The sequence below is a fragment of the Ixodes scapularis genome, unplaced genomic scaffold (assembly GCF_016920785.2).
Source record: "Ixodes scapularis isolate PalLabHiFi unplaced genomic scaffold, ASM1692078v2 PGA_scaffold8__174_contigs__length_109621045, whole genome shotgun sequence".
In the NCBI taxonomy this organism is placed as follows: domain Eukaryota; kingdom Metazoa; phylum Arthropoda; class Arachnida; order Ixodida; family Ixodidae; genus Ixodes; species Ixodes scapularis.
Genome location: NW_024609883.1, coordinates 45,023,850 through 45,043,661, shown reverse-complemented (window position 1 = coordinate 45,043,661; position 19,812 = coordinate 45,023,850). Strand labels below are relative to the sequence as shown.

Here is a 19,812-nt window from a genome sequence, read left to right as displayed (position 1 = left end):
ATCTCACCAACTTAAAGTATACAATCCATTTAAAAAGACACACCAAAACTTCGGTTCGCGCATGCGGCGAACCAAAAATCATCGCTTGACAAAGCAGTCGCTCCTTCTTTAAGCGGTCCGTGTGGACCATGTGGACCTCGCGCTCTACAAGCTGGTCCATCTCGAAGGCTCTCAGAGGCGGCACCCGGCCCCCAACCGGGAGCTCTGTGGCCTTGGCTTGCTTCTCTTTTGGGCTGGGCCAATCCTCCTTCTTGACAGGTTCGCCCTCGGCCACTTTGTTGGGGTCTCCACCCTGGGTCGGGGGTGCCCCTTCGCCAGTCGCCGCCCCCGCCACCGCTAGGTAGCCATCGTTTGCACACCCAGCACTTGCCTGTCGACCGTCGGGCTTGCGGTCCGAGGCGGGCACCACCGAGAAGATGTACCGCAGGTTGCGACGCACTTTCTCCTTGATCCTGAACGCCTCGCCCCCGGCCGCGGAGATAACCTTGTTCACCGTGAAGCTGCCCGGCTGCAGGTCCGCGTGGGTCACCGCCGCCTCCTGCAGGTACTTGGCCTCGAGGTTGAAGGGCTTGCTCCGGTAGGTGGTGAGCATCTTGCTAAAGGGCAGCTGGTACCAGCGGGGAAACATCTCTGCCCGGTTGTCCTATCCCTTGCCCGGGTCGTGGCACATCTCGATGGAGTAAAGCTGGGCGTCCACCGCCGCAAAGTCTCGCATCTTGAAGATGGGTGACAGCAAGACACACTGCAGGGCGCAGCCCCGGTCCATCACCTCGTACTGGTGCAGTGTCGTCGAGGGCTCCCGTTGAAACACCTTGCAAACCAGCTGCTTGACCGCCGGCACCCAGGTACCGCCCCCGACTAGCTCCACCGACTCCACGTTTGTCGGCCGCAGCCCGGCCACCATCAGCGCCCACGCCATGGTACGCTCGGCACGCGCTAGCAGCTCGGTGGACATGGTCTCGAGGGTTCCCCGTTTCAGCTTGCCCGCAGCGTCCCAGTCGATCTTGTAGCACTCGATGTTGAGCGCCAAGTCGTGAGGGTTGGCACTCATCTGCTCCGGAATCGATAATCGCCTGCACCATCCTCAGGCCGCATTTCACCTCCGCTCTCCGCAAATCAGCACGCGTACCATTCTGATTGACATTTATGTCCTGGGATATACTCTGTTGGGATGGTGTTAAATTTGTTGAGATGTAACCCACCACGGAGTTATTCTTCAAGTCTCGGTCCCGCGCTTGTTTACTAGGACAGTCACGGGAAAAATGTCCCATACCCTTGCAATTGAAACATTTCACCTTGTATTGGTTTGACATTGAGCCCAGCCCCACCTTTTCATGCTTTTTCCCGACAGGACTGGACCCGCTTTTCTTTTCAGACGCGCGGTTTTTCGAATATGCAGAATTTTTGCATTGTTTACATTGTTCTCCCTCTTCAAAACGGTCAGCCAGCGCAGCCACCTCTGCTGGTTTGAGCCATTTTCCAGTCTCATTTAGCGTTACATAGGTCTGCATGTCGACGGGCAAGGAATCTCTAATGCGATCAGAAACCATTAATGCTAGCAAGTCCTCAAGAGAGTCGATCGAGCGACTTCGAGCATAATACTCAAAGCAGCTCTCAACCCGTGTCGCAAACTGAGTCCAGGATTCTTTCCCCATTCTAGTGGCTTTGAGAAAAAGCCTCCTGTACTCAGCCGGCGACAGTTTGAGTTCCAAGAGAACTCGCTCCTTAACCGCACCGTAATCACTCGCTTCGCCGACAGGCAGCCTATTCACCAGCGCCCGCATGCGCTCCGTAAAATAAGGTCGCACGAGCGAACCCCTCAGGCGCCCAGGCACCTCATATGTCGCAAAGACATTTTCGACACCGTCGAACCAGCTTGGTACGAGCAGTTCGGACGACGGCATTTGTGTCAACACACCCTTCATGAGCCTGGAAAAGCTAAGCACCTCTTCCCTCAGGTTGCGTTCTGCGCCGCCTCCATCGGTTCTGGGTCTGTTTTCCGCACGAACTCGCTCTAGTTCAAGCTCTAGACGCACTAGCCGTTCTTTTTCTCTAACAAGCTCAATTTCTTTTTCAATAAGTGAGCTACTCGATCGGCCATCCCGGACCCCTTCCTCGTGCGTCCCCACGGTCGCCGCTGGTCTACTCTGAGGTGACGGTTCACCTCGCTCGTCGACATCGTTATCATTAGCTCCATCCCGATCCAACGAAGTAACCGGCCTAAGCCGTTCCCCACTGCGTAGCTCCATGGCGGGCACCAGTCAAAATAATCACCTTACCCTTGAAGGTTGACAAGTCCCAATGGCAAGCACCCGCAGTCTGTCGATCGGAACAGTCCGGCCCGATAACGGTGTCCGAGTCGTGTAGACACTTCGCAGGGCTGTGGGTCTGCAGCACTTCTCGAAGCCGCGTCGACGCGAAGTCTCGGCGATCCAAGGCTTCTTCGTTAAGCACGGCTGCCGAGGCCCAGGAACTTGCCGCCTCTCTTCTTGTTGAATGGAGTCGCTGCCCGCTGAATCTGCTGAGTCGTTCCAGCCGGCGGGGCCCGCTGACGCAATCCTGTCGACTGCGGCAGTGAAGGTTCGTTTTTTTATTTTTTTTTTTATTTATTCATACTGCTCGCCTTTTTCAAGGCTTTGGCAGGAGTGGTACAACATAAAGTCAAATCTTCTTAAGATTGCGTTAGGGACCCGATGACTGGGAACGCCGATGGTGTGCGGATGTTGATGGTCTAAAAAAATGACTGAAAGGACTCCATAAGTGAGAGAGAAATAAAAAGAAACGTCTATTTACAGTACAGATTGAAAGGTGGCCCGACCGACGTTCTTCCCGGCCCTCGCGCGTCCCCTCTTCCTCTTTCTTCTCGCTCGAGCCACAGCCGCGTCGCTCACTTTAAATTCCTCCTGAGCGAAAAGAAAGACGAAACCGAAACTACAGCCACTGTACCGAAACCCCGCGTATGTCGCGCCTCTGGATTTGTGGCTGTCGTCTACGTTGCCCTTCACACTCATTAAGAGAGAAATCGTAAAATTGTGCTTTGTGAACGCCATTAGAAGGTTGTGTCATAATGCAGTGCCTTCAGGTCTGAAGGAGCAGTCGGAACGCTTGGTGGATGCCGGTTTTCCGGGAACGCTCCTGGTGTCGGTTGCTGAAAGGGTTCTAAGGAAGCTACGAGTAGTAGCGAGTCCAGATCAAGATATGACCCAAAAGAAACAGGGAGGGGCGGTTGTGCCTTACATGCACAAAACCGCACACAATCCCAAAAAGATAGCAAACCGCGTAAATGCTCGTATGATTTTTTTTTCTGCACCGGAGAAACTTGCCAAGTTTTGCATACTGACGGACCCTTACCGCAAACTACCCTTTGACTGTAAGAAAAAGCATCCCAGCCCGATTGTTCAATGTGCAGAAAGAGTTGTCTGTCAGATCCCGTTGACGTGCGGTAAAAAGTACATGGGACAAACTGGTAGATGTCCAAATGATAGATTGCGAGAACACAACTAAGAAATGAGCGGACGGCAAGACGGTCATTTGTCAATGCACTGCCATGACTGAGGGTGCAAACCTGAATTTAAGTGGTGCACTGCAATTAGGAAAAAAAGATAAGACGGTAAGGGAAATCATAGAGGCAGACCTAATGTAAAAAAGCTACTGGGATCGATGTGTCAGCGAGGCGTCGATCGATGGATGACAAGGAGACACAGTTCTTTAAAGCATTGGCGTGTCATGAGATTGGTTGAATGGCGTGATGATGCAGAGTATTTATTCTCTTGCTTTTCTGAGAACTAAAGAGTTGAAGTTAGCGCATTGTGTTGTCTCGTTCTTACTCTCGTCCCTGTCTTGAAGCGCTATCATGTTCTCGAAGTTTCAGTACCAACTCGCCCAAGAATCCGCATTACGCAGTCAGAAGATTTTAGTACGACTTAAAGCTCGTCGGAAACTCGGGGGCGCACCAAAGTGACCACTCGCGCAGCAGGCGCAAAGCTAGAAGTGGCGGAACGCGATGATAATCTAATAATCCGCGTTTTGCCGCTGCTAGCTTTGCGCCTGCTGCACCAGTGGTAATTTTAGTTCGCCCTCGAGTTTCCCACGAGCTTCAAGTCGTTCTAAAATTGACTAATGTAGTGGTTTTCGATTATGCTCAGTATGTTTGTAGTTTAAATCATGTAAATATTTTTACTAATTAAAAATTTAATTTAGAAAGTTTAGTAAATTATCTGACTTATCGCAAAGATTAGCCACCTATATGATGTCCCCCTGGCCGTATAACTCAGCTGCCCAAACTGTATTAGTGCATCTTTTGCGAATTTATTGTAATAAATGCGTCCGAATTGAAATGAAACACCCGGCATATAATCATTACAATGAACAAACGAAACTACCGCCCGATGAGCAGAGGCCGATGTTGTCCCGTCGCCGCCATGGCCTCGAAAAGTACACCCGCCTCGGCTCGATGTTCAATCGTTTTCGTTTGGGCGTCCTTTCGCGTGTTTGTGAGATTCGAGTGTCTACAAAGAAGGTCGAGATGATACAGAAGAAGCGGAGATACATAAAAGCCACCAGCGAGCCCATGACGATGTCTTCGGTTATGCAACGTGAGGTCGGCTTCCGAAAATGGTTTAGGCTGTACGCAGCATATTCTGGCTTGCTTCTTCCGTTTATACATTTTAATTATAAAATACAACAAATTAAGAAATAAATGTCCTGTGTGCATGTTCATCTAAGATTGTTTTGTTTGTTTGTGCTACGACTTTTGTGTCCTATTATGTTTGTCCAGAGACTCTCGAGAGATGTTGAGAGGCATCACTTGACCGTTGTCGAGGTGGTTGTGACAAAATGTACCTATGGTAGTGGCTTGATATCACAGATACTTTGAAAAGCTAATACCTTTTTTACCTTTTATTTGCGGTATGGGATGACACGCGAGCAGAATGGTAGGATTAAAAGCATAGGTTTCGGAAGATAATCACTACCGCTTCTGTATCTTCGTCTTTATGGAGACCTCCGTTTTTCGACGGAATTGCACGGCTCGCGAGAAGGGTTTGCGGTTCTCCTGTCGATGTTTGTGTTGAGGTGGAAGATGGAAATTTGGCTCATAATTATTTGTAGGAAGGTAAATGACAAAAAAAAAAGCGTTTAAATGTGCGCGATGAGTAAAAGCGCGCAGGGAATTCGATTAACTGGAATAAAGAAGGTTGGTGAAGAGATATAAAAAATACATAGAAAACATTTTTCAACTTACATCCTTGGTCGTTTCTATTCTCTCAAATAAAGTAACTTTTACGTGATGTTAAATGAAAAATAAGACAGCATTGCTTGAATATATGTTATTGTTTTCGTACGCAATATCTTCCGTGAGCATTGGGTTTTGTATGCATTACATTGTTGCTATGAGCTGTCTTTCCACGTTGCCTCAGTGCCTTACTGTTTCAGGGGAATAGGCTGCTTGTAAAACATCCGTCTTTCCGAGTGATATACTCATTTAAACTACGAAAGGAATTTTCTGAAAACGAACATTTCTTTCTCGAGGCATCATTATACACACCATGTTTTCACTCTGCACCTCAATAATTGCATGCCCTAATAATTTACCACTATACACTTCCCTAGCGTAGTTTTTTGTCTATGGCTATCATTCTAGCTAATAAAACATGCTTGTGTTTAAAAAGACGACAAAAAATAACAACACTCGTAGCTGTATACGTAGGCAAGACGACTCGCGATACGTAGATTTTCGGCGTTGTTCCGTGGTTCCCGGCCGGTTCCTGTGTATCGAGATTTGTTTCCGAGCCCATTTTTTTTCATGACCTCCCAGATAAAAAAACTAGCCTGTGTCAATGAATGCTTCCATTTTACAACTGCATATTCAAGCTCATTCATCGCCTTCGCATCAGATACCGCAGTGCCCGGCCCTGACTCGATCACCTCTAACCGTAACGTCATGGGAGCGCGTTCCAGTCTTGACTCTAGCTGGTGCCGAGCGGGAAAGATAAACCTCACAATTCGCAATGAGGCATCGAGTGACATAGCTGAAGTAACCGCCCGCAGCGTGAGATGCCTTCCACATCCAGCGAAAAGACCGAAACCACCCAATGCTCCCCTACTTATCGCGGCTATAATCAATTTGTAAACAACCTGACACATATAAATAAGTTATTTATTTTCCCGGAAACACATCTGCTGCCTTATTACACTCGGCAGCAGAAGAACATCTTACATCAAGAACACGAGCCATATAATCAAAGAGCCGCACTCAACATAAAACGTGATATCTGATGCTTGCACCAAATAATGATCGCAATGTTGGTCCGTGCAAGGGAAACGCATAATACACAGTGTGTCCATGTATATCATATCGATCCGACAGAAAGAGGGAATTCTAGAAAGCCGATACTTAAATTGTCAGAGATGTTACATAAAAACAATCCCCGCTTATTAGTTCGTTCACGGACACTGAGCATAAATAGGGCAGCGCGGTTTGGTACAGGCCCGAAGGATTTGTCGCGGCAGCGAATTCAATCATTGGGGAAGACGATGGCTATTATTAGCGTATATTCTAGATTCATTCAAGGGCTTAGAGGCAGACACGAGTCAGCGTCAACATGCCCACTCCCATAAATATTTGTATTTATTTTAATGTAGTATCAGTTTTGAGGCAAAATCAAGTCGGTGGCATTTTAAGAGTAAAAGCACTCCTAAGTTTTCGATAAAAAATTATCAAGAAAACTACACACATTTTATCTATTTACAAGATTCGTGGATAGTGAGTTCCATTCGTAGGTACCTACATTTAACAAGGCGGGAAGGTAGTACCTAGCCACTCCTTGCGTTTTTTAAGACGTTGGCGACAATACGGAGTTGAAGTTCGTCTGCTTCTTTTGCAGGGGTTGTGGTGACATCAAAACGCCGATTTCTGATTGGCTCTGATGGAAGGATAGTGGGCAGACGTCAAGGCAGCTTGCCTTCAGGTATGCCCACTATCCTTCGACCAGAGCCAATCAAGGATCGGCGTTTTGACGTCACCACAGTCCGTGCAAAAGAAGCAGACGAACTTGAACTTCGCATTGAGTTCTGACGTTACGCGTTGTAGTAGCGCTGGCTGTCGAGTTACAAATGCACAGACGCTTCTCTTTACCAAAAATGGGTTTCTGCACTTTTTAAATGCCTACAGTTGTTGTGACAAAATTCGCTTGTGCATTGACAATGAGTGGGCGCATACCAGTGACCATAAACACGAAATGAGGGAAGGGGGATGTAGGGGAAAGGGGGGGTAGGTTCTTGGTGGCGCTAATTGCCGTCCGGATTGTTGATCCACGGGTAGTTGGTGGGACAGGTCGTTCCGCAGACGTTCATGTACCGTTCCATTCCACGCGTCGTCGTTGGGAAATGACAGTTTCTCGTCTTCGGACACGTGGACTCGGGCAGGTCTTTGGTGCAGCGGCGCTGGGCGTAGCTGCTCCTGGGCCTGGGGTCCCTCATGAAGTCGAGCACTTCGGAGACGGTGACCAGGTGCACGTCTTCTTTTTCCAGGAGCCAGTCCACGAATCTTAGGTAGCCTTTCTTTCGTTCCTCGTCCCTGAGCCACGCCTCGTGGAGGAAGACGGGAAGCGGCGCCCGATTCGTAGTGTAGAAGTTCTCGAAGTTGTCCCTGCGTCGACGGTGCACACACTGGCGAATCAGAAACTATACACACAAAACTTTTACTCTTAAGCTACAGTCGCACTGCTCAGACATCCTACAAAACGACACGATGTCGCTGCAGGCATGACGATGTATTTTCTCCGCTCCAAGCATGTTTACCTCATGCGTGTGCATGCTTCGAACGTGTCTGCTGACTGCCTTTTGTCTGCTGTATAAGCAGTGTGTCCGCGGCTTTAAGGGTGTAAAAAGGCTGCCCCCTAAACTTACATCAACGGTTACACCTTTTTAACACCTTTATTTTGAGTGATACACCCTTTCTATTCGTAGCATGGGTTGCGGTGGCATTAGCACCCTTCATTTTTTTAAAGAAAAGGTGTGCAAAACAAAAGAGGGGGGGGGGGGTATGGTGAAGTGTTACCCTTTTTTAAACGATGTTCGCCCTTTGAAAACAGTTCCTTCGACTCTCTCGACTCGTTCCTGTCTGTACCGATGCTTTTCACTTTTGATAAATTCATCAAGCTCACTGCGTCTAGATTTGCCTTTTCTGCACATGTGAGAACAGCACCTGGTTCTTGTTGCTTGGAAACTTGTTGCTCATAAAACAATATACCTCGGATGCTGGTAACATCGCATGCATCATGTTTGTAGGGTGCTCAGCAGCAGCCTAAGTGTGTCTCTGTACTAACCTTACGGTGTTCCACCAGGGAATAGCTAATTTACTCCGTTAAAGCGGTGCTCTTTTAGTGTGTGTAGACACGCACAACTGAGTGACAGTTTACGAAGTCTATGTAGAAAACGATTCGGAAGTGAACGAATTTTTTTTTTTTTGCGTGTTTGCACATTACTTGTTTTGGGCGTCTCGGGGAGGGCAAGGGGTAATAAAATGAACTTATTTCTATCACGTACCTTAGGTACTGGAAGGTGTCCTCCGAAGATTCCAGTATCGGTGTACAGGCGTCCGCCATCGCACAGTGCCCATATTTGTCGACTCCTTCCTCCTTATATTTTCTAAACAGATAGTTTAGGGGAACACTCCAGAGGCCGGGATAGCTGTCGTTGGGACACTCCTTCACCATGCAAGGCTTCTGGAAGCCGTAGTCGAGCGTGTATGGGAATACCGGGGCGTCTTCTGGGCCGTCCCGCTTGTGGATCAGCGTGCAGTCGTAGTCAAGGTGACGGTGTTGCATCCGGAACCCTGCGTCGCCCCCGGTGAAGAAGAAAGGGCCCCGGAGACCCCTGATGTCGTCTTCGGAAACGTTGGCGTACTTCGCTACCATCTTCCTCTCGTCGACGACCTCGCGCTCCCATTTCTCCGTGTCCAGCCCATTCCAGTAGCTTCCAGATGTATCTGTATTGTGGCTTAGGGCGAGAGGGAGAGGAAATGATTGTTATATTTTGCGGGATACGGTGCTCTCGCTTCATACAGTTATTGCAGCTTGGAGAAGGGAATTTAGTTCCACTGATTTCCAGGATCACGATAAAATTGTCTCAGATTTACATGACTGACAAACTCTGAGATTAGCAAAGACCGTACAATTTAAGCGGCGGAATTTTTTTCATGGTGGCTTCCCTTGTTTCTTGCCTATGACCTAACAAAAAAACTTCACCTTAGTAGTGATCCAGTTGACCTAGAATTAGTCGCAAACCACAAGTGCGATGATGGATGCGAAGAAACTGGAATGACCTCCCTAATTCCATTGTCACAGAATCTAACCCGAAACGCTTTCGAGGTCTTATTTCTAGTCATTTAGTTATTATGTGATTTGTGTTCGATCGTTTCTTGTTTAGGACTTCAGTGGCTTTGTGTGATTCGATTTGATTATTGCTTGATTTGTGTTTTTACTTCAATTGCATTGATTGCTCATGTTTCTTTTTTGCTCTGGCAAGTGTATTGTTTTAGTTTGTTTTTTACTTTCGAAATGTTTGCCCCCTCCCCCTCCTTCTTTATGTAGCATCCTTGTTTATGGGACCTTTAAGGTATTTCAATTAATAAATAAATAAATAAAAGCGTGTTATTCAACATCGTCAAAGTTTATGACCCGACAATACCCTCATACCCATCGACAAAAGAACAAATCCTGCTAAAGACGTCATAGCGAGCTCCTGGCCAATCACGGAAGGCCCACCAAAGCGACGCCTTTGGCAGAGGTGCGAATTTCTGAAAGCGTGTTTCTACCGCTCAAGCTACCAAACGCACTTTCTAGACCTCTATCTTGAGGCGTGCGCGACCGAAACCGTTATTGCAGTCGTTCTTTGAAAGTGTAAACTATTCAAAAATGCACGCGTCTTTCAGCAGCTGCTCTGAGGCCGCCGTGCTTTGGGCATGCACTCCAAGTATGTATTGGACATGACTGCTGGTCAACGTTCGGTGCGTAGTCGGTTATAAAGATATTTGGCATGAGTGCCGCGTCACCGTTCGACGTGAACTCGGATTCAGTCGCACGCTTTGCGCACAAAGCGATGCCTAAAATACGGCGGACGCGAGTATCGCTCGACGAAGATTTGAAAGGGTTCACTAGGGCGTCTTCGGTGGAATACATACTGCTTTAATCGACGAAAATAACCTGCTCGTTTTTCCCCGGCCTTTTCTCTCTTTTTAGGCTGCATGCCTGGTACCAAAGTCTCTATGTATGTATGTATTTATGCGGCGATTCCCTTTGACTCGGGCGTCTACTAAATAGACACGCAGAAAAAAAAGGGTAGAAAGCGGAGCGTATCCACTAGTTGAGCTTCAACAATGCACTGCCCACCAGGCCTCGAGTCTCCGCTTCGAGAACTGCACATACGTGTTCTCATTGGTAAACCCGAGGGCTTGGTCAATGCGAGCGCTGAGGTCTGCTGCCTGTGCAAGTACCGGACACTTAAGAACCAAGTGGTATATAGTTTCTTCTACTTCCCCACAAGCACTGCATAGGATGCAGGGGCGGAACCAGAACTCCATTTTTGGGCGGGGGGGGGGGGGGGGCGGCGGAAAATTTGTAAGGATACTATTCTTCCATTCTTTATTGTGCATCGGGGAGTCCACCAATGAAAAATTGGCCTCCTAGAAGGGGGGAAGGGAGGTCGACTTTGTTTGGGGGGGGGGGGGGGGGGGGGGCGGCCGCCCCCGTCGCCCCCCCCCCCCCCTTGGTTCCGCCACTGCACAGGTTGTCGGTCACGTTGCTGTCATACTTCCGTCGATACAGGCGGGTAAGCAGCTCGCCCCCTCGGGCCTCAGCGAGGAGCCTGCTGCCCAGCGTATTACCGCACCAGAGGATTGGAGCAATGGTGGTCTTGAAAAACGCGTAAAGGTGCACGCTTGAGTGTTCTCAAGTGTGGCTGTCAAAAGCGCCCCTGTAGATAACATCTTGTCACGAATTTTCTACTAAAATAGTGGGAGCTTGGTGAATACCGCCCGTTCACCGAAGCGCCCTGTACGTACACGCCCCACATATAAAACGACAGTGTCGCCGTGTATTGAGTCTACTTAAAAACATAACTAAAGACATGATTAAAATTAATTGAAAGATCGGAGCCCTTGAACATATCATGGAGGCGCATGTTTCTTAGCGCAGACCTATTTAGAGTCATGGAGACACAAACTCTCTACATCCTTCACTTCTTTTTGCTCTCTCTCTCTCTTTACTACTTTTTTTTTTTTCGTGAAAAAAAGAACTGCTCATTCTTTAAAATCGGCCCCACGATTAATACGCAGTGACAATTTCACCAAATGTTCACAGCGAACGAACCATATTTTAGACAAAGGTTGCCACTACGACGCGCCAAAGTTAGGGATGCAAAACGATTCAAATAAACTTGGGATATAAAGTGTGCTGGTAAGGATAATAGAATAATAATAATAGTAATAATAATAATAATAATAATAATAATAATAATATTATTATTATTATTATTATTATTATTTTTGTTTTCTGTGCCCACAAAAACTTTTCAGTCTCCACTGTGGTGCACTAAAAATCTATAATAGAAATACCACAAAAACTAAAATACTAGAATACAAATACCACGAAAAGTCTAATTAAGATATCTGGGCGAAATACCTCATGTTTTATCTTCTTCCCGTTATTTACATCACGAAACAACCAACTCATTAATAAAAATAATGCATTGGTCGCCGAAAAAAAAATTCCCTTAATTAATCGGTTACTTCCTTAACGAATTACTCGGCCGGTCAACGAATTTGCACGAGCATCATCTATTTCTGTCGACCAGGCTCAACAGGCAACCATTTATAATCACCGACGCGAGACTGATTCGGTCTCCTCGGGGCGGTATGTTTCCGAAGTACACGATCTATATTTGCTTCTCTATGGTCACGGAAAACTCAATAAACGAAGGACGGGGCCTTATTACTCATCTCCGCGCTTCTCAACTCGTGAACGGTTCATCGGCACTCTTATCGGCCAATGCCGCAATCCGATTGACAGTGGAGCTATAATGAGATGCTCGAGACGCCTTACGTTCCTTAGGGTGTCGGTGACTTTAATTAAAAATCAAAACATAAAGCATCCATTTTTCGTCTGTCGTCAAAATCACAAGTAGGATGCAAATTGCACCGCGCCGGTGCTTTCTTTTGTTCGAGTTAATTGTTCAGTCGTTGAATCAAATAAATACTTTCGAGGGAAGAACGTTCGTTTCCATCACTTAAATACCGCTCATTATGTTGGATGGATAGATTGATGTTAATGGCTGTACCTTTTTTTTTTTTTTAACGGGCGCTAGCTTGCGCCACCTAGAAACAGTCCGAACCCGGCTTTGACGATCGTCGCCGTCTACACGTACGGCGATTCAGACCGTTTCCACGCTTCTCAGGTCAGAATTCAGGTGACGAGAGCTCATCTGCCCAAGGTGAAGCTCTGTGAAGTACTTCCGGTTCAGAATCAGGGACCGCCAGAATGTAGCGGAAGCGTGGCGCCGCATAAGAGAAACAGAACGAAAGAAAGGCGACAACCGGAACCCCATCAATATTTTCATGCGATGCATCTCAACCTGAACAGCGTGCAAGCACTGTACGTTTTCCCACAAAAAAAAGACAACGACATATATTGGCTTTTTTTAGTTGCTAAGATCCCTTGCAAAAGAAAACCTGACCCCCAAAAAACCTTTAAGAGGAAAAAAAAAAATCACGACCGTGAAAGGTTGAAGCTCCGAGAAGCGTATCTAGCAAATTAGAACACCGTTGGAATGAAACACATCACGCAGCAAAAAGCGTAAACATAGTATAGGCGACGCTCTGCGATTCTCAAGTGTTCAGCGACCATTGCAGGAGCTACTACGTCAGTGAAAGGGCGCGTTACCTTCTGTTCCCTCCTCTACTTCTACCATCCGCTATGGTGTCTGATACATATGCCAAACAAAGCGACAACAAATAAATAAATTGAAATGATTAAAAAACAGTACACCTTTTCCACTACCACTAAAGCTATTCCAATTCCAAAAATTTCACTCCCGAAACGTAACGCAAGGTTTATCACTTAGCGATTTGAGAAATTTACGCGATCCTTCACGTTATTTAAACCAAATAAACTAACAAGTTAATCGATCTAAGCTCACCGATGAATGGGCAAAGGATTCCAGAACCCGAGCCATAAAGAAACACGTAATGAGCGTTATTTGCGCCAACGACAATCGACGTGGTTGTCGTTCACTTCTAAATAGTCCATGAAAACTCCAGAAAGGCGTGCTAGGCGAGTGCCGATGACAGTTTCGCAGCCAATAAGATTGAAGCATTGGCTGACAAGAACACCCAAGCACCAATCGCAAAGCAACAGAAGTGAGCATAAGATAACCACCCCCTGTGTTTCTTGAGCTGTAGCAACTACAGGGTCGCTAAACTCGTGGAACACAAAGATTCTTTGCGCTTTGACGAAACAGGAGAAGTGGCCGAAAGAACACCGCAAAGTTTTCTTTTCTCACAAACCCGCCGATCCGTTTATCTTCGTGACGTTTCTCATTGAAGGGCGAAACATTTCTACCACTCAATTTCTAAGCGCCAAACAAGAGCAGCACATTAAATTGTTGTCATTAACGGCGAAGGCGAAGAAGTTGAAGACTTCAGGAAGAAGAAATATAGACGCTTTGCAGCAGCTGTGCATGGACGCCGCCATAACTGACCTTCAGTTTTTGCTTCCTCTTATTTCGTTTATTTCACTTCATCATTACCATAGCAGGCCAGGTTATTGCCATATTAGATTCAGCTGTGTCCTTTTTTAAAGCGTCGGCCTTTGTAGAGGATCGTCAACTGCCGTTTCAGTTGCTCGGCATCTCGATGAGACAAGAGAAGGTCAGCAATGGCGGCTGTAATTTGGCGCGTGTGTAAAGCGTCTATAGGACTGAGTTGTAAGTCAGCGCTGCGAGTCTGTTTCTTTCTTGTGTGCCTGTGAGTGTGACTGTTCATCCGCGCTGTTCCATCCAAGCATGAATTACCAACTAGCCCAAGCATCCACATTATCAAGAGCAGCACGAGAGAGAGCGCGGAGACGACCATAACCATGGTTCATACGTGTGACGTCACAACAAAGATTATCAGCTCCGACCAACATGTTTGATGGGCTCTAAAAGGCACGGCGGAGGCTTGGGGTAATTCCATCTTAAAATCAACACCGTCAAAGTTGACAGCCTGATATCGTTCTTATTCCCGCCGATGAAGCAGAATTTACTGAAAAACGTCCATGTCGTTCTTTTCCTTTCTTTCGGAACCCGGCTAGGTCAGAACTACACCGTGGTCAGAACCAGCCGAGTAATACCCCATTCAGACGGTCAACAAAAAGGTAGATTGAACATAGGTCCCTTTGCTATCGCCGAATCAGCCAGCGCTCTTGGGTCGCGAGCACAGGCCGCGCGCGGAAGATAGTTAATTGATTGGCCACAGAGAATAAAGGCCCCTTAACTGAAGGTGCTTGTACGGTCGTGTGAATGGGGTAACACTGTCTGTCTACGGGCGGATTTCGGCACCGGGCAGCTGTCCCCCCATCGGCGTGATAAAATTATTTTGCACTGCTTTTTTTTGAGAAGGGACTATTGGGTGTCCACGTAGGCTACCAAAATGTCGGTGAGGTCGTCTGTCCAAGATTGGCCAAAGTGGCATTAATTATGCATACATCAACGGAAATAAGAGTAATGTTCGGTTGTCAATAGTGACGGTGTTGTTTTAACAACGCGATGACTCCAAGCATCTTTTGTAAACAATCAGACTATTCACCGTCGATTCCCGAACACGCACCATCCAATTTCTCGTTCAACAAGATCCTCAAGTCTGAGTGTTGGCGCCAAGTTCGATTCCTTAACGGCTGATTGAGAGTTAGCGCTTGTCCTGTGTTCTTTTTCGTCTTTTTGTTCCGTCTTTCTTGCGCTATTTTTAATATGAATTGCACCCTAAATATCACACAGACATTACAGAAATATATAAAACATTCGAGGGAAGGGGAAACCTCCTTTTTTCACTACCATAACCTTCCCCCCCCCCCCCCCTTTTCCTGTCTCTCTCCCGAAGATATATCCTACGGCGCTTTCTGACACTCAATTTTGTGTGTGTGTTTGTTGGTCGTAGCCCTTTTTATTTCCCTTTCCCCAATTTTTTCTCACCATCTCCCGTCGTCCCCTCATTTGTCAAACATTACCAACGTCACTACCCACACCGCCACTTGGCGACTCCGGCGGAAGATGAGCTCTAAAGCAGCGTACACCGCGCACGGCTCCAAAATGTCGCAAAATTCAATCTTCGCCTCAATCCCGAAGCAAATATCTTGGCCTGAAGTATCTCCGTCCCGAAGTTGTGAAACGTCACTTTGTTGTCAGCGATAACTTTCACAAACGACGATGTTGCGACGACATAGTCAAGCATATTTACTGCCCTCCTGGGGACAATCTAGACAGCATTGACTCTTACGTGGCGTAGGGATGTAGAGACACACGGGCGCGACATCATCAGTGTAGGCGTTCAAACGGCTTGCTCCACGGTGTTGTTCGCGCGCGCTCCGATGAAGCTCGCTACTACTAAAGTAACTGGATCGTATGAAAGAAACGCTAAGCTTCTCCTATGGTCGCCATTTTAGTCCTTGAAATGCACACTTTCTGTGTGACCACTGCATTCTTGGGGACCCGATCTGATATTCTAAAAAACAATTGTTTCGTTTTTCGTGCCCCCCCCCCCCCCCCGAAAAAAAAATAAATAAACAAAAAAAAAACACGCAATTAGTTTTTTTTTTAATTTTTTAGGTTGTAACGTATGTCGTTCCGCATGTTTTTTTCCCCGTATTTTTTTTTTTTTTTGCTGAAGAGTACGAACGGAAGAACCACCTTACCTGATGGAATGGAGAGCAATTTCGTTGCCACCCCTGTATAGCTCGTTCACGGACGGGTAGTCAAGATACTCGGCCGAGAGAAAAAAAGTTGCCGCGATGCCGCAACCACTGGCCTTGTTCTTGCGCTTGAGACCCCCGAGAAGCTCCCGGTAGAACTGCATGTTTTGCTTCGTGACAGCGTCGTCGAAGGTCAGCATCACGAACTGAGGCATGTCCCCTACGCTGAGTCCTCCCGGAGGTTTCTCGCTCATGCATGTGCACTTGGGAGGCTTGCAATTGTCGATGCTGCACGTCTTAGTGGGCGAACCGGAAGGTTGCGGCCGGAGTTCGGCGCCTTTTGCTGTCTGGGTTGTTGCCGATACCTCAGGCTTTGGAGTGGTAGTCGTAGGACGTGTGGTTTGAACTGCTGATGCCTGGGTTGTTGGCGAAGTTGGGGGTTTTGTAGCTGTGGTCATAGGACGTGTGGTTGGAGCTGTTGAAGCCTGGGTTGTTGATGAAGTTGAGGGCTCTGTAGTTGCGGTCGTAGGACGTGTGCTTGGAACTGTTGGCGCCTGGGTGGTTGATGAAGTTGAGGGCTCTGTACTTGCGGTCGTAGGACGTGTGCTTGGAACTGTTGGCGCCTGGGTGGTTGGTGAAGTTGAGGGCTCTGTAGTTGCGGTCGTAGGACGTGTGCTTGGAACTGTTGGCGCCTGGGTGGTTGATGAAGTTGAGGGCTCTGTACTTGCGGTCGTAGGACGTGTGCTTGGAACTGTTGGCGCCTGGGTGGTTGGTGAAGTTGAGGGCTCTGTAGTTGCGGTCGTAGGACGTGTGCTTGGAACTGTTGGCGCCTGGGTGGTTGGTGAAGTTGGGCGCGTTACAGTGGTGGCCGTAGGACGGTTAGTTTGAACTATTGGTGCCTTTGTTGTTGGTGAAGTTGGGGGCTCTGTAGTTGGGGTCGTAAAACGCGTGGATGGAACTGTTGGTGCCTGCGTTGTTGATAAAGTTGGTGTCTGAGGCGTCGTTGACGTGCCAGGTTTCGTAGCAGGCGGAGGTACTGTAACAGGAGCTTCCTCTTTTGCTCCACCGTCGGGGCAACCTTTACATTGTAGACTTACATCTTCGGGGCAGCAACACTTCTGGTCAGTGATGGTCTTCGTTTCTACGGTCTTTTGGATGGTGATCATGGTCGTTTCGTTGACTATTACCTTCGACATTCCACATTTCTGACTTCCCGACGAAGAAACGTTTTTACGTTCGACGGCTGATGCGTTAGGAACCTCCGCAGGAAGGTCATGTTGCACAGCGAAGGCACTGGGTGTCAATATACCACTTGAGGCGGACGAGGTCAGGTGTAAGGTCCCCAGCAACGCAACGGCAAGGGAGAGACCCAGTCGCATCTTGCGTGGAGTACGTGATCAATACTGCCCGGAGACCACAGCGTTCCCTTTTGTAGTTGCTGGATAATCTGTCTTCCACCTCCCGCTGGTATATCTCTATTTTTTCACAAGTAGCGTCAAGGAGGTCAACGTCTCATTAGGAGACTAGTATCTAAGTCAGCATAATTTTTCAATAGGTAAACGCTTTGGTGCCAGTGAGCCGATAAGATTGTCGATGAAACTCCGGGGGTGAGTGGTCATAAGCTCCTAAGCCCTTATTGGCTCACCGGGTTCGTAACTTCCACCGTTTCTAATGCTATCTAAAAATGAACTATAGGCTGTAGAGAGAAGTGCGGCTATGAGATAACCGACCGCTCGTTGCCCTAGTAGGGCGACAAAGACCTGACGCTGATCCGGTACAGATAAAATAATCCTTCCACGAGTTGGCGATATCGGAGCTCGCCGACCTAACAAGGGCCTCGGTACATTCCATCGCAATTTTACGCGGAGCTCTACAATATCTGTCTTTCTCGGGATTACCAGGCCAATGAAGTCACCGAGAGTTTAAAAAAAAACTGGGACGTTGTGTATTAGGTTCATGCTTCTGTCTTCGTGATTTAGAATGTTCCAGAAGGCATAAAAACAGGCACGGACAAAACGAGACATCTCTCAGTGCGTTGTTTTGTCACCGTTGTTATGTCGTCAGTACCGGCTGTTACTCCGAAGAGAGTGCGTCAGTTTCACGAACAAATTCCGCGTTGTTTCCACGTCCCCTATGCATCAGAGTGGTGCCTCGTAACTACAGCGATAGGCGTTTTTAGTAAAAACCGATAAACCTTCAAAATTAGCCCACACGGGTTTCATAAAATAAAAAAAATAAAAACGAAAAAAAAAACGAAAAGTTAAAACTGCTATTGAAAAAACAAAACAAAAAAAAAGCTTTAAAATGTGGGAAAAAAAAAAAAAAAAACGTTTTCCTCAAAGGGACAGAAACACGTTTTTTTTTCGTTGATTTAAGAGTCAGAACATAGACCCCACTAATTTGTACGCCATGTTGCTCTTTGTTTCTTCTTCGGAACAACGCCTCTTGTACCGTATTCAATTCTCTTATTTGTACCTGGTGGTCTTTGAACTATTGAGGTCACGGGTATGCTCCTTGAAAGTTAGGAAATCCCATGTCCATGAAACTTTTTATGCCGTATAAGTACCCGTAAACGTTCATCTGTTGTCCGACTCCGAAAAAAAAATAACGACAAACTTCGATTTTGTGTAAAATGAGACCTCCCACCCTAAGAAATGAACAAAACGAAACGTTAACACGGAGCCCATGTACATAATTAACAAAAACTATTACTACGCGAACATACTTTCGCCCACCCCTTTCATCAGAGCCTCCTTATGCTTCGCCTTTTCCGATTGGGTGCAGTGACATACGGAGGCGGAGACATTTACAAGAACTTAGAGGGCTGTAAAGTAAATTTTCAATAAGAGTTAACTCATTGGTGCCCAAAAATGTGCTTGAAATATCACAGACCTACAAACCCTGGCGAGATCTTAGAAAACACAAAATAACCAAAAGCTGTACTAAAGAAAGATGTGAAGTCGCTGTTGTTGCTACTCCGAGTCTCGACGAAGTTTGTTAGCATTTAGCGCAGGGGTTCAAATTCTGCGAGAAATAAAAATTCCAACCTCGCAGCGTTTTTTTTTTTTTTTTTTTTTGCTTTTTTGAGCAATACCAAAACCCCTCTTCTCCATCGCACAAGCACAACAAGTGAGCAAGCCAATCTTTTCCACTGGTGTTGGCGGTTATGCGCAAACGGCGTCGTCGCTGCGTCTCGGCTTTACATTTTCGCGTACGTTGTGCATACAGGGGAAAGGAACCTACGTGCCTTCGACCCCGTGCCATCGGAAAAGGAGTGCGCGTTAGCAGCGGCGGTTCACTGGAAGCGTGCGTGAAGACTCTTTTCCCCTTATGTAAGAGGGAAAGCGGACGCAACGAGCGAACCAACGAAGCGAAAGAGCGTCACGAGATCCGCGCCGCAGTTTCACAAAGCCAGTCCAATCGACGGTCCAGTCCAAGCCAGTTCAATGCAGAGGCGGCTGCATGCACCAACGCAATAAATGCCAACACATAAAAAATTTTCCGTTAAATTGAGCGGGAAAATTTTTCCGTTAAATTTAGCGTGGAAATTTCCCCACTAACTTTAGCGGAAACGTCCCATAATGCAACGCGCACGTTCTCGTTGAGAAACGTCCCATAATGCAACGCGCGCGTTGCCGTTGTGCTCCTTTGCAATTCCAAAGCTTTCGTCTTGAAAAGTTTCCATAATTCAGCCATAAAACATGAGTCAGCAAGCGTTTCAAAAAGAGCAAAATATGCATCTAGTCCAGCGTTTTTCAGGTAATATTAGCTTTCTAGTTATTAAATATGCGTCGACTGCTGTCATTATACATTTTTTTCCGCGATCCAAATCCAATTTCATTTCACAAAGGACAGCATTGTGATCGCTGAT

At 47.0% G+C, this 19,812-nt stretch overlaps 3 protein-coding genes across 3 annotated transcripts in view; all 3 read right to left on the bottom strand.

Annotated features, from left to right (window-relative positions):
* Positions 1-592, bottom strand: part of LOC8042554 (beta-1,3-galactosyltransferase brn-like) — a 30,878-nt gene extending 30,286 nt beyond the window's left edge. Inside the window, exon 1 of the mRNA XM_029991602.2 lies at positions 73-592. Within this exon, the coding sequence (XP_029847462.2) occupies positions 73-592 (520 nt within the window). The remainder of the gene's footprint in view (positions 1-72) is intronic.
* Positions 593-643: 51 nt separating this feature from the next.
* LOC120850714 (97 kDa heat shock protein-like) lies at positions 644-1,051 on the bottom strand. The gene has a single exon (XM_040223329.1). It carries the CDS (start codon positions 1,049-1,051, stop codon positions 644-646), a length of 408 nt encoding a protein of 135 aa, XP_040079263.1.
* Positions 1,052-6,139: 5,088 nt separating this feature from the next.
* On the bottom strand, positions 6,140-17,371 carry LOC120850713 (chitin deacetylase 8). Its single transcript, XM_040223326.2, has 4 exons — positions 16,762-17,371; positions 15,945-16,692; positions 8,548-9,000; positions 6,140-7,648 (listed from the first exon to the last, which is right to left on the bottom strand). The coding sequence occupies exons 1-4, from the start codon at positions 17,318-17,320 to the stop codon at positions 7,288-7,290; spliced, it is 2,121 nt and encodes a 706-aa protein (XP_040079260.1). The 5' UTR covers positions 17,321-17,371; the 3' UTR covers positions 6,140-7,287.
* Positions 17,372-19,812: the final 2,441 nt, after the last annotated feature.

Bases quoted from the DNA above. Each gene is read 5' to 3' on its own strand.
- LOC120850714 (XM_040223329.1), bottom strand. From the start codon at position 1,051: ATGAGTGCCAACCCTCACGACTTGGCGCTCAACATCGAGTGCTACAAG.
- LOC120850713 (XM_040223326.2), bottom strand. From the start codon at position 17,320: ATGCGACTGGGTCTCTCCCTTGCCGTTGCGTTGCTGGGGACCTTACAC. The intron at 16,693-16,761 runs TTCCAAGCACAC...AGGCGCCAACAG, and splicing joins AACCACCCAGGCGCCAACAG to TTCCAAGCACACGTCCTACG. The intron at 7,649-8,547 runs GTACGTGATAGA...CCGTCGACGCAG, and splicing joins GACACCTTCCAGTACCTAAG to GGACAACTTCGAGAACTTCT.